The sequence below is a fragment of the Microcaecilia unicolor genome, chromosome 12 (assembly GCF_901765095.1).
Source record: "Microcaecilia unicolor chromosome 12, aMicUni1.1, whole genome shotgun sequence".
Classification (NCBI taxonomy): Eukaryota; Metazoa; Chordata; class Amphibia; order Gymnophiona; family Siphonopidae; genus Microcaecilia; species Microcaecilia unicolor.
The window spans coordinates 75928669-75943386 of record NC_044042.1 but is presented as its reverse complement, the minus strand read 5'-3'; the positions used below and the strand labels follow the sequence as shown (position 1 = coordinate 75943386).

General features: G+C 44.7%; 1 protein-coding gene across 1 annotated transcript in view; it reads left to right on the top strand.

Moving 5' to 3' along the window:
• ACE (angiotensin I converting enzyme) overlaps window positions 1–14718 on the top strand; it is an 87848-nt gene that overhangs the window by 36203 nt on the left and 36927 nt on the right. Inside the window, exons 5-12 of the mRNA XM_030221319.1 lie at window positions 2255–2446; window positions 2704–2801; window positions 5459–5631; window positions 6175–6398; window positions 6640–6784; window positions 7653–7751; window positions 9080–9202; window positions 13979–14190. Coding sequence (XP_030077179.1) covers window positions 2255–2446; window positions 2704–2801; window positions 5459–5631; window positions 6175–6398; window positions 6640–6784; window positions 7653–7751; window positions 9080–9202; window positions 13979–14190 — 1266 coding nt within the window. The remainder of the gene's footprint in view (window positions 1–2254; window positions 2447–2703; window positions 2802–5458; window positions 5632–6174; window positions 6399–6639; window positions 6785–7652; window positions 7752–9079; window positions 9203–13978; window positions 14191–14718) is intronic.

Here is a 14718-nt window from a genome sequence, read left to right as displayed (position 1 = left end):
AGTCCTGCTAATGCATCTCAGGTTGACTTTTAGCAGTTTTGTTGATGCCAAAAGCAGGCAGGGAGAGCCCTAAAGACCAATAAACTGAAGAACATGAGTAAATAGAAGCAGAAGTTTGTTACTTTTTTCACCCCTAGAGATCCGTGCCAAAATCTAGGCAAATTCTATAACAACCTGCATAACTTAATTGACTTAACAAGTTAATCAGTGTTGATAACAGCACTTAACAAGCAATAATGAGCACTAATTGGCAATAATTAGAATTTACACACATGACTCGCTAACCGTATTCTGTAATGAACTGCGCCTAAATTCTAATGCGTGTAGTTCAAAAGGGGCATGGCTATGGGCGGGGAAATGGGCATTTCATGGGTGTTCCAAAATTTACACGAGTAGTTATAGAATATGGCCCACTGTGAGTAAATCTATGTGCATGGATTTAGGCTATGTTCTTGTTGGCCTAAATGGACATGTGTTGTAGGTGCTAGGTTTTCCACTTAGGTAAATCAATTTGAAGTGACCTCACAGTCTTGATGTGGGGACCATTTAGCAATATACTGAACTCTTGTCCCAAACATCCAACTTTATAACACAGTTCAATCACACTTCATCATTATACTCTATTTTTTTCAACGGGGATCATCAGATTATTTCGCCAGCATTTTCCATTTGGGCACAGCGTCCCATCCACTATGGTGCTGTGTACATCTTCATAGATGTACCCAATTATTTTTTTAGGATTATTATATCTATATCTATATTTCACACACGATCATCTATATCTATATTTCACACACTATCATGCTCTCAGAAGTCTCAATTTTCAGTTTTAAAGTACAATAACTGAGTACTTAACTTAGGCAGCAACTCTGCAAACCGGTCAAACCTCTGCCGACAAGGCCAGGTTTCGAGATTCTTCATCAGGGTAGAGGTTTGCATGCGCAACCTCTACCCTGATGAAGAATCTCGAAACCTAGCCTTGTCGGCAGAGGTTTGACCGGTTTGCAGAGTTGCTGCCTAAATTAAGTACTCAGTTATTGTACTTTAAAACTGAAAACTGAAAATTGAGACTTCTGAGAGCATGGTAGTGTGTGAAATATAGATATAGATATAGATATAATAATCCTAAAAACATAATCGGGTACATCTATGAAGATGTACACAGCACCATAGTGGATGGGACGCTGTGCCCAAATGGAAAATGCTGGCGAAATAATCTGATGATCCCCGTTGAAAAAAATAGAGTATAATGTTGAAGTGTGATTGAACTGTGTTATAAAGTTGGATGTTTGGGACAAGAGTTCGGTATATAGGTTTTCCACTTAAGCATATTCTATATACCGCACCTAAATCAAGGTACTGCTTGCAGAATGCACTTAGGCAGAAATCTTTACCGCGTGGAAATTTTAGGTGCTATATATAGAATCTGGCCCTCAATGAATAGTTAAGCTCTGGAACTCATTGCGGAGGATGTAGTAACATTGGTTAGGATATCTGGGTTTAAAAAAGGTTTGGACAAGTTCCTGTAGGAAAAGTCCATAGTCTGCTATTGAGATAGACATGGAGAAGTCATTGCTTACCCTGGGACTGGTAGCATGAAATGTTGCTACTATTTGGGTTTCTACCAGGTACTTGTGACCTGGATTAGCCACTGTTGGAAATAGGATACTGGGCTAGATGGACCATTGGTCTGACCCACTATGGCTATTCTTATGTTCTAGTGGAGCTGTCCATGGTCCTGAAGTTATAGGCAAGGATGACAGTGTTGTTGGAAAGTGCCATTCTGTGACGTGAAATTCTTATGGAAGAGGAGAGAAATACTCTAGTCAGTGTTGATAGTTTAGTACAGTGATCACTACTATTTTTCTCAAGAGGGAACCATTTTGGCAAAAATAAGTTTTTAGGGTTTCAACATTTTTATTGATGACAAACACATTACAAAACAGTCAATATCTGGCATGAACAGAAAAATGAGGTCAGTATCCTGGGTGGGAGGGGGAGCTGTCAGTCACTCCTCAACGATGTGGTCAGCCCATCTGTACCGGTGCAGAGCAACTACGTGACAAACTACTCCCAAACCATTAAAAACCTTTGCTCTGGTCATTTGTGAATTCAGGGTTTCTTAATATAAACATGGTTACACATTTTAGAGTAATTTATAATAGCAGGTGAAATAACTGTTTTCATATACAATGATTCCAGCTTCAGGAAATGCAGTATTTCCATTAATACTCTTTTTTTTTTTATTTATCAGACTTTTCGGACACCGGTGCTTATTGGCGTTCCTGGTATGATTCCTCGACTTTTGAGAATGATCTTGAGTCACTGTACCACCAGTTGGAGCCCCTTTATCTAAATCTTCATGCCTTCGTCCGCAGAAAGCTCTATGAACGCTATGGGCCCAAATACATCAACCTTAAGGGTCCCATCCCCGCGCACTTGCTGGGTAAGAGGAAAGACCTAAAAAATGAAATTAACAGAGCTAAATCCAAAGCTCATTAACTAACATTCAATTAAATATACTTACCAAAAATGTAAGTTTAAAGGATTTGAAAAATAAAAGGTTGTAGCTACAAGTAGAAGGCACTTTCTACAAGGAAAGAATTACATTGAAGGTAGTGGATGCATTTCTTTTGATTAAGATGAGATCCTCTTGCTACTTAATGATTGACAAAGCAGGTGCTTGTTCTTCTCTCTCTTCAGGGAACATGTGGGCTCAGCAATGGAACAACATATACGATATGATGATTCCATTTCCCAGCAAAACCAATGTAGATGTCACAGATGCAATGGTTGCAAAAGTAAGGCCTTCAGCAATGTTGACCTGCATGATTCCAGTCTCTTGTGCATTTAGGGGCCATTTTACTAAGCGGTGGTAGGGCTAACGAGTGAGTAGTGCATGCCAAATCGACCCTACCACAGTGGTAGTGTGTAGGCACCCTGCGATAGCCTCGAAGTTGGTGTGTGCTGTTTCCTGCAGTAGAAACTATTTTTTTCTATTTTCTACCATGGGGGGCATTCCCAGTGGTAGTTGGCAGCATGGCCACATTGGCATATGCTGACTGATTTACCGCACGAGTAGCGTGTGAGCCCTTACCACTAGGTCAGTGGGTGGCGGTAAGTGCTTGGGCAGTAAATGACCATGTGCTACTTTTAAATTTACTGCCCCCATTATAAAAAGCCCTTTTTTCCCAGGCCACTTTTTACCACAGCTTAGTAAAAGAACCCCTTAGATTGTTAGACATATCTGAATTGTTTATTTAGCTACTATTCTTATATACCGCTATTGTATAACACCTCAAAGCAGTGGCATAGCGAGGGCAGCTGCCACCCGGGGTGGTTCGCCGTTGCGCACCCCCCTCCCAGGTGCAGCATGACATCCCCCCAGCGCATCAACCCCCCCCCCTTGGTGCATCACCCAAGCCCCCCCCCCTCGGTGCATCAAACCCTCCCTTGGCGCATCACCCAAGCCCACCCCCTCGGCGCATCAAACCTCCCCCCTCGGCGCATCATCCAAGCCCCCCCCCCCCGAGTGCATTCTTGCCTGCTGTGTGCACGCCACTAGGGGGGTGTCGGTTCCGCTGGTTCCCTGCTCCCTCTGCCCCGGAACAGGAAGTAACCTGTTCCGGGGCAAAGGGAGCAGGGAACCAGCGGAGCTGACACCCCCCCACCAGCGGCGTGCACCCGGGGTGGACCGCCCCCACCGCCCCGCCCTTGCTATGCCACTGCCTCAAAATGGTTTACAAAAAACAGCATTGTCAACATACCACAAATAAAACCCAATATAAAATCATGTACATAACAAAATGGACATTACAATTATAAACTGACAAATCATAATAAAGTTATTTACGTTCCAGCGAATGCCAATGCAAACAAATATTCTTTTCAGCATTATATTGCCTTCTCGATGTCAGCGCAAACTCAGCTGGGGATGATGGTTTGGTTTGAAGGGAGTATAAACCTCTCCAAAGTGTATGGGTAGTCCAATGAAAGACCTAAAATATACTTGTTTGTTAGCCTTTTTTTTTCTATGTATCCAAGTGGACTAACATGTCAACCACACCATTTTGCAGCTTCTTTAAAATTTCCTTCCTAGGGAAAGTGGTCAAAAATATCAAGGCATGTTGGAAATAAGAGAACGTTTTAGAAAAGTGTACCTGACCGTGGACCCTGTGGCGACGCCCCTGCCTCCGGGTTAGTGCAGGAGCCCTTATTGCCACCTCAGTGGGAGGCGGTAAGGGCTCCCCATCACATGGCCATGTTTTAAGAGTTCTCTTACCGCATGGCCATGTGTGCTGGGGGCATTTTTACCCACTTCGGTAAAAAGGGCCCTAGCGTGTGGGGAAAATTGCCTTTTTCCCGCAGCTTGGTAAAAGAGCCCCATAGCTATTAAAAGGGCCCTTTTGCTAAAGTGTGTTAGGCTGTTATCATGCAGTTTTGTGTATGGTAACAACTAATACACAAACGTGGTAACTGCTTTTGTGGTGGTTTTGCCATTACTGCAGATGGGAGACTTACACATTGGCCACCTGGCAACCAACACTTAATTCCCACTGGATATCAGGCCAACAGATCTCATGTGAAGATGAACCATTAATCTTTTGCGGCCTTTGTGCAAGCTGCGAAACTGATTATAGCATCGTTTTGAGCCTGTACTGTACATGAGCGCTGTATAGTGTGTGATGTATTTATTTATTTATTTATGTTAGTTTGGGAGATGGAAGGTGTCAGACAAGAAATGTAAGCTAAGCTGTTTAATCACATACAGCAGCAAGTAAAGCTGTTTGGTTGACAGACTTGCACCCAAGAACCATAAAAAGATAGGACTGAAAGAAACCTCAGAAGCAGTGGCGTTCCTAGGGGGGCTGACACCCGGGGCGGATCGCCGATGCGCCCTGCCCCCCGGGTGCAGCGCCCCCCCCCCCCGGAACAGCGCGACGCCCCCCCGGCAAAAGAACCCCCGATCCCCAGGCGAAGGAACCCCCCCCCCTGGGTGCACGCCGCTGGGGGAGGGGGGGTGCCACGCGCCTGCCGGCTCTTCATTTTCATGCTCCCTCTGCCCTGGAACAGGAAGTAACCTGTTCCGGGGCAAAGGGAGCATGAAAACGAAGAGTCGACAGGCGCGTGGCACCCCCCCCAGCGGCGTGTACCCGGGGCGGACCGCCCCCACCGCCCCCCCTTGGTACGCCACTGCTCAGAAGGTCTTTCTCTCTACTTTGTTTACAGCTTGAAACTATCTTTCCATGCAGTCAGTTACCATAAATAGAAAATGACATGACCTTCAGAACACTGTCTTTCCTGTACATAAGTATTGCCGTACTAGGACAGACCAATGGTCCATCAAGCCTTTTGATCATAACCTAGTTGTTTTATGTCATCTTAGAACCACCCCTTTAAATCATTTTGCTGCATCCTTCTTATTTGTTTAGTTATATTTATCCGCATTCTTCTCTAGGGATGGAACGCTGTCCATATGTTTAATGTTTCAGAGGATTTCTTCACCTCCCTTGGGCTGCTTCCAATGCCACCAGAATTCTGGGAAAAGTCAATGTTGGAAAAACCCAAAGATGGGCGTGAGGTTGTATGCCATGCGTCCGCCTGGGACTTCTACAATAGGAAGGACTTCAGGTGAGTGACAAAAAATGGGATGTGTGGTCATAGAATTTAGGACACAGAAGGCAGATTGGTGGGTACCAAGCAGCTTACAACAGAATAACATCAGTATTCTTGCCATGTATCTCGCAAACTCCCAAATGCCATTATAGTGGAGTGCTGATGGTATGTCTTAGAGTCAGTGTCCATTCAGCCTTTAGGCTGGTGAAGGTCCTCAAAGCCTTCTAGGCATGTCACCTAGGAAGAGTGGGAAAAGTAGATGTTTCTAGTGATATAAGAATTAAACATTCCTAATTGTTGAGGTAGTAAAATGTGTCTCAGCTTTTCTTCCTCGTGCTCTCCACCAAACTGTGCAGGGCACGTCTCCTGTAGAATAAGAAAATTTTTACAGGGCACAATAATTTACACAACATAGTTTCAAATGGTTTTGACAAACTGAAAGAGTTTTCACAGGCTATCTTGTCTTTCTCCCTTCTCACCAACACCCTATGCCCATTGCCCCTGCAGTGAAGCCCTTCAGATGAGTTCAAAAGCTCTGATCTCCCCTTTTTTTCTTAGGATAAAGCAGTGCACCACTGTTACAATGGAACAGCTCTTCACTGTCCACCACGAGATGGGGCATGTAGAGTACTACCTACAGTATAAGGACCAGCCTGTGACTTTTCGTCGTGGTGCCAATCCTGGCTTTCATGAGGCCATTGGAGATGTCATGTCTCTTTCAGTGTCAACCCCAGGGCATCTGCATAAGATTGGGCTCCTTGATAAGGTCACCAGTGATAACGGTATGACTTCCTCCATGCACTGTAGTTCATCTGGGAAACATTCAACATAAGCCTGGTTGTTAGTGCCCTTCTGATGTGGCACCAACAACTAGTGGAGTCCTTCCTTGCTGCCAGTGCTTAAGACCGGTTTTGGAAGCAAAGGTCTATTGTTCAAGTCTTCTCAGTACAAGCAGAGTTAGTACAGGTAATGCCTAGCAACCTTTCACTGGCCTGCTTCAGTCTTCTTTCTTGTGTATTTCAGAGAGTGACATTAACTACCTCCTGAAAATGGCCCTGGAGAAGATTGCTTTCCTCCCCTTTGGATACCTGATTGACCAGTGGCGATGGAATGTGTTTAGTGGCCGTACTAACCCCAGCCTCTACAACTATGACTGGTGGTACCTTAGGTGAAATTCTGCATCTACTGTTCTACATTATAAGACCTGACAAACTCAACCATCCACTAGGCCTAGGACCTAGAAACAGATTGCAGGAGTCCAGAACTCCTGATTTGAAATGCAGACAAGTAACCTCAGCCAGTTCCCATTTTCTCCTTCTGCCTGAGGCTCTCATCTGGATGTAAAGAGAAAGATGGTGGCTTGTTCAGGTTCTGAAAGATCGTAATTGGAACTGATCAGCAAAACAAATCACAGTTCATGGTTCACTTAGCTTCCTTAGCCAATCTCTATTAAGAATGCCATTCCACTATCATGAGTTTTAGCTGTTAATCATGGGAAATGTTTACTTAGGACTCAGTTTTTTACTTCTGCACCTCAGCAACAGGAAATAGAAAGTGAGGTTTCACATTAGAAGATAATGTAGAAAGGTGGTGAGGTGTCATTGTGCCCTAGATTGGAATTTAGCTAGATTTAATTCTTAACAGCTTGTTCTAATGGAAATGGCCATAGTTCATTGAAAGCCCCAGGGAAAACCTAAAGCCTGATTTTAACATTTCACCTTTAGCAGCATCTAACACTTGACTCAGTAACCCACGGTGCCCCTTGCCATCTTTGGTAGTCTTCAGGAGTTTCTCACCCAAGCTCTTGTCAAACCTTAATCAAGTTTTGCTTCTCTTGGAATCTAAGTCTAAGGTTGTTACGAGTATCTGGTACTGGTTTCACTGCAAATTCAGAATTATCAGGAAAGTCTTCCAGGATGTCAGGAATGGAACATTACTTTAAAAAATAGATTTGGGGCATTTGCTTCTTAGGATCTGGCTAATGCTACTGGTTTCGTTCTTAATGTTTGATTTCTTTTGTGGGTTTCATTTTTTAGAACTAAATATCAAGGAATCTGCCCCCCAGTCCCAAGAGGTGAAAATAATTTTGATGCTGGTGCTAAGTTCCACATCCCTGGAAACACACCCTATATCAGGTAACAGAGAACATTGCATTAAGTGACCCCTCATCACAGAGGGCTATTACTAGCCTGGATGGCTACACTGATTGCAAACTGGCCACCTGCAGTATTGACACCTATAGCCCATGATATCATATGAAATGTACTAAAGCACACCCTCTGCAGGTGAATGAGAGAACTGAAGCCATCCCACAGACCACTCAATATGGCGGCAATTCTGTACATTGTTGACTCCTTTTCGGTACCCCTGATGCAACGCAGGGAGTGTCAATTTTATAACAGCATCAGGGTGCTCTGATTCCACTACAGAATACTAGTCCAAACCTATATTAGTATGCCAAAAGGAAGGCATGCCCACTTATGCCAAGCAGTGGCATAACTACGTGGGGCCTGGGCCCCCATATATTTGGCCCTGGACCCCCCCTGCCGACGACCCTCTCGACCTCCCTCCTGCCGCCATCGCCTGCCTTTGCTGGTGGGGGACCCCAACCCCCACCAGCTAAGATCTTCTTCTTTCCGCAAAAGGCTTCCTTCTGCGGAAAGAAGAGGACCTCGGTTGGCGGGGGTTGGGGTCACCTGCCAGCAAAGGTAGACGACGGTGGGTTGGCGGCGGGAGGGGGGATCCAGAGGGTTGTCGGCGGGGGGGGGGGGGGGGGGCAAAGTTGGTGGTGGTGGGGTTGGCAATGGCGGGAGGGGGGGCTAAAATGTGCCCCCTCACCTCGGGCTCTGGACGCTCCTCCCGCCGAACTCTGACTACGCCCCTGATGCCAAGTCAATGGCAGATGTGGGAGGGTACACCTGTCAATCAACATGTGCATCTGATAGTCTTCTCCTATGTCCCACCCATGCTCATAAGTACTTGTATGCTCCCTCTTCAATCAATTGTACTCTATGCCACTTAGACGTGAGCTTACAGATTAATGCTTTATGGTTTATTAGTATTTACATAACCGCCTTTACTGAAAGCACAGGTCAAAGCGGTGTGCAACTAGTTATAAGTGCACATAAGTGGTGTCTGTTCTACAGTTACATGTGCCAGATGCGCCTAAATGAAAGCATGCCTTATATACAGTTGTCCTGCATGGGTTTAACTGAGTGGGGGACCTCACTATAAAAATATATTAATGCTTTGTGCGTGCACATCTGGAAGGGCATAGCAGTGATGTAAGGCACACAGTAAGTGTGACGACAAATCAGCGTGTAACTTGGGGGCTTGGATCTGTTTGTAATATGCTAACATTTCTTGACTGCTTCCTGTTTGTGCCTGATGAAATTCTGGTTTTTCTACCACTTTTAGCCTTGTTAACGCAGAGTTACTTTATCCAGGCTTCTTGTCGTCACAGATACTTTGTGAGCTTTATCCTTCAGTTCCAGTTCCACAAGACCCTGTGCAAGGCAGCGAACCAAACAGGCCCCCTTCACACTTGTGATATTTACACCTCGGGAGAAGCTGGAAAGATAATTGGGTAAGACAAAGTCACAGCACGAACATTGCTGTGGGTAAGAGGAAAGAGTAATTGCTACATGCAGATTTGGGGTTATCACTGTGCATTGTCTGCTCTGATGTGCATTCTTCTGTATGACACATGGAAGACAATGTTAGAACTGGCTCCCTAAGGGGTCCTTTTACTAAGCCGTGGTAAAAAAGTGGCCTGTGGTAGTGTAGGCACATGTATTGGGCATGCGCCGGGCCAGTTTTTTAACACATTTGCAAAAGAGGGCTTTTTTTTTTAATGAGATGGGAAAAGGGCCTGCGGTAAAACTGAAACCAGCGCGTACCCGAAACCATTCTGAGCCCTTAATGCCACCCATTGATCTAGCGGTAAGGGGTTCACATGCTACATGCGCGGTGGGAGGAAATACATTTTAAAAAAAGCATCCAGGCAGTATGGGCACACGCCAAATCTGAAATTACCACCAGGGGGGCATGGTAGCCTGGCGGTAGTCTCATTTTGGTCTTTGTAAAAGGGCCCTACAGTGTAAGCACTGCTTTTGGCTCCTAGCCACTACTCATTTGCCTCTCCCCTTGTTCCTTCTTACCCAGTACTCCCCTCACCCTAAATTGTCTTGTCTGTCTGTATTATTTTCGATTGTAAGCTCTACTGAGCAGGGACTGTCTCTCTGTGTCAGGTGTTCAGCGCTGCGTGCGTCTGGTAGCGCTATACAAATGCTAATAATAATAAATATTCAGCCAGTGGTAGTGAGTGATCTCTCAGCTGCTGCTGGCTTTAAGCCTGGGTATTCAATGACATGCCAGGACTGGCACAGTGTGCCCCATCATGGCTTCTAACACATATATAGGATTGGCATGATGATAAATTGCCAACCAGTGTATAAGCATGAATGACTATAACCTGCACAGAGGGCGGGTGCAGCTTCGCTTTTGTTGGGTAGACTGGATGGACCGTGTGGTTTTTATCTGCCATCATTTACTGTGTTACTGTGAAACCCCTATGATTAAAGCACCACTTCCTTCTAGTCTTCCCTGGGGACTTACCTGCTAGGGTTAACCCAGGGCTTTACATCCCAAAGGGCAGAACCAGTTAGTTCTGGGCTTTTTTTTTTCTGTTATTTGTAAGTCTGACCTATGCAAGAGGAGACATTTGTAAAGGAGGCTTTTCCTTCTATTCATTGATCCTGTGTGTTTTATTGCAAGAGTTATATTTATTTATTTCCCATTTTCCCTTTAGTCCTCATGTGCTCAATTGTTTCTTATGTATATATTTATATGTCTATGATAAATGCTTGGATTGTCTGATTGTGTTTGTTCCATTACCAAGACACCAAAATAAATAAGAACATAAGCATTGCCTTGCTGGGAGAGACCGAAGGCCCATCAAGCCCAGAAACCTGTTTCTAACAGTGGCCAATCCAGGTCAAAAGTACCTGGCAAGATTCTAGAACACTAAAACAGATTTTATGCTGCATATCCTAGAAATAAGCAATGGATTTTCCTCCAGTCCATCATAATGGCTTATGGACTTTGTTTTTAGGAAATTATCCAAACCCTTTTTAAACCCTGCTAACTGCTTTTACCATATTCTCTGGCAATGAATTAGTTTAATTACACATTGAGTGAAGAAATATTTTCTCTGGTTTGTTTTAAATTTACTACTTAGCAGCTTCATTGTGTGCCCCCCCTAGTCCTAGTATTTTTGGAAAGAGTAAACAAGCGATTCACATCTACCTCCGCTCAGTATTTTATAGACCTCCCCTCAGCCATCTCCGTTCAATTCTATAACTAGGTGCACACAGTAACGCACTCTTTATGCACGCAAATGCAGTGAAATGTTGTACTAATGCGCATAAGTGCCTTGAGCGATATTCTATAAGGGCACACATAAGTGCTATAGCACAGAACTTCAAGGGGCACATGTGGGGCAGAGCATGGGCAGTACATGTGTGGGCCTCTCAGTTATGCACGGAACTTACAAAATAGTTAATGCACACCCATACTGCATTTGGATACGTGAAATTACACCAGGTCTATGGCTGGTGTAGCTGGGTATGCCTAAATGTAAGGCGTGCCATTGCTGGATTATACTGGTATTCGATAAAAGAATCTGGGCACGCAGATACTATTATAGATCAGGCTCACACCACATAGCATCGGGACACCTACAAGGAGTCACTCTTTCTGAAACTACAAGTACTAGGGGGCACACAATGTAGCATATTTAAAAGAAATTGGGGAAAGTATTTCTTCATTCAACATGTAATTAAACTCTGAAATTCATTGCCAGAGAATGTGGTAAAAGTTGTTAGCTTAGCAAGGTTTAAAAAAGATTTGAACACGCTCCTCAAAGAAAAGTCTATAAGCCATTATTAAGATGGACTTGGGAAAATCTACTGTTTATTCCTGGGGATAATCAGCACAAAATCTATTTTACCTGTTCTGGGATCTTGCCAAGTACTTGTGACCTGAATTGGCCAGTGCTGGAAAAAGATACTGGGCTTGATGGACCTTTGGTCTGTCCCAGTATGGCAGTGCATAATGTGTCATAAATCAAGTTTCGTGTTTATTTAGTTCTTACTACCCCACCCTTTGGGGACCTTCAGGTTGGTTTACAGACTAATATCAAAAGTGACAAAGGTTCCAGAAGCTAAATGACAAGACAAGTCACATCTGAGCATATTTAGTCAGTGCTGAAACTTCTGCATTGGCTGCCAGTGCTTTTTCGAATACGTTTTAAGACACTGGTTTTGATTCATCAAGCCTTATATGCAGCAGCCCCTCCCCCCCCCCCCCCCCCCCCCCCCCCCGCAGTACTTCACTCAAGCCATTCATATTTATAATCCACAACGGCCTTTGCGCTCAGAGAGTGCAATGCGCTTGTCTCTGGATACGGCTGGGAAAGTTCATTTTGTTGAAACGAGTCTGTCTGCTTTCTCTGTTGTGGGGGTTCATTTATGGAATGCCCTTCTGGGACCACTTTGTTTATGCAGCAAGATGGCTCAGTTTGAGAAAGTGCTGAAAACACAGTTCTTTGTAGAAGCTTTTATGAAATAGCAAAGATGGTTCACAAAATAATCCATGGCCTAGCCCCAGGCTACATGACAGAACTGATTGACTTACCAATCAGAAACACAATTGAATCAGCAAGAAAGTACCTAAACCTTTACTTCCCAAGATGCAAGGAACTGAAGTATAAATCAACATATACGTCTGGTTTCTCTTACATATACACACAGCTCTGGAACACACTGTCAAAAGACCTGAAAACCACAAACGATTACCTGAAGACTCACCTTTTCAGAAAGGCGTACCCCATAGAACCAACATAAACACCGAACAATAAAACACAACAATTAAACTAGGCATTGGACAATACTCAATTCCTCGCTGCACAATCCCACCCTTGCAACCGGCAAGGAACGAACCACACCAGATCAGTGGCGTAGCAAGGGGGGGTCGGGAGGGGCGGTCCGCCCCGGGTGTCAGCTCGGGGGGGGGGGTGCTCCCTGCCAGCTCCCCCCCCCCTCAGCACATCGACACCCCCCGACCAGCTCCCGCACCCTACCTTTAAAAGAATATCGGAATCCGAGGCGAGGCGCAGCGCCCCGTGCCTGCCCTGCACGTAAAAGAAATGTGGACCATCGGGCCTTCCTTCGCTCTAAGCGGATGCAACTTCCTATTTCCGCAAGGGCGGAACAGACAGAGCGAGAGAAGGCCCGACGGTCCACATTTCTTTTACATGCAGGGCAGGCGCCAGGGGCTGCGCCTCGCCTCGGATTCCGACATTCTTTTTAAAGGTAGGGTGCGGGAGCTGGTCGGGGGTGTCGATGCGCCGAGGGGGGGGGGATGTCATCGTGCTGCACCCGGGGGGGGGGGGGGTGCAACGGCGAACCGCCCCGCCCCGGGTGGCAGCCCCCCCTGCTACGCCACTGCACCAGATCTATTTAATTGTACCATTCACTCTGTACTTGTTCACAACCTACAATTAGGTGGGAAAATGTGGGATACAAATGTAACAAATAAATAAATAAATGTGTGCTGTGTGATATCTTACTATCTAGTTCTTGTTTTTATTATGTATGTTTTAAATTGTAAATTGCCTAGTTTATAGGCGATATAGAAATTTTTTAAATAAATAAATAAGAATAGAGAGGAAAGAAGGTAGGACTGGGGGATGCTCTGCAAGAATCAGTGTCCACCCTGGACTAGGTGGTCAAAGAAACAGAAATGACAGCAGTGGAAAGCATCAGTAAATAAATACGCTTCGAGATCTGCCTTGACCTTGGATAGTGAGGTTTGCAATCTCAAGGAGCTTGGAAGAGCATTCCATAGCCCAGGTCTTTTATTATTATTTAGGGGTCCTTTTATTATTATTATTTATTGCATTTGTATCCCACATTTTCCCACCTATTTGCGGGCTCAGTGTGGCTTACAATACATTGTGATTGATGGAAGTACAATTTGTTACAATGCGATTATGGGTTACATTATGAAGAGTTAAGGGAAGACAAGGTCAATTCAGAGTATCATTTGGGGGATATAACAATGGAATGTAACAATGGAGGATGATAGGATGGTAGAACAATAGCCAGAGAACATTAGGGTGTAACAGTCTAGTGTGTTTGTGAATTAACATACGGTAACTGGGGACTATAAGCTGATTTTGCCGGGCTGTATGGAATTAAATAATATGACTGGTTTTAGTATGTTCCATCTGATCTGGGGTGTATAAGCCTCTCTGCAAAGCTTGACTTAGCCCTCTCTCTCTTTTCTTTGCAATCTGTAGTGAGGCTATGAAGGCAGGTTCTTCCAAGTCCTGGCAGGAGATCTTGTTTAGTATGACTGGGACAGACAAGATGGATGCTGGACCCCTGCTGGAGTACTTCTCACCTGTGACGGAGTGGCTGAAAGAGGAGAACAACAAAAATAAGGAAACCCTTGGCTGGCCAGAGTTTGAATGGCGCCCACCTGTTCCTGAAGGCTACCCTCAGGGTATTGGTAAGGTTTTGCAGTCACTCATGCCAGAGCTGGTTCCAAAGCACTCTACCAGTCATAAAAGCTACCACGAAAACAAAAGTTTTCTCAGTTGTCATTCTTGTATTTAACTGATACATTAATTTTCGGAAGACACTTGACCAGCATTTACTGGTTTTCAAAGTCTTGCAGTTGGCTGAGGTGATGTCAGAATGACTCACCTGACCCAAGGTCATAATTGTTCTGATGCTACAATGACTGACCAGGGTTTCTTTCTGGACATCATGACTGGCACCAACAGCATCAGCCCAGGGTTATTTAATATATCTGTCAATCGCCCCTTGAAATCCAAGCATGGAATTGCTCCATGGTCTCTTATTTTATTTCTTAACGCTTCAGTCTTGGCCTTGCTCTGGGAGGTTATGGTGGCATCATAGTACATATCCTGAAGGAGACGGCAAGTACTTCAGAGTCCTTGGTATGTTAAGTGTCCTTGAGTGGTGTTCATGCTGTGGATCTTGCTACCCACTGGGGCAGTTCTAGTCGTTTTAT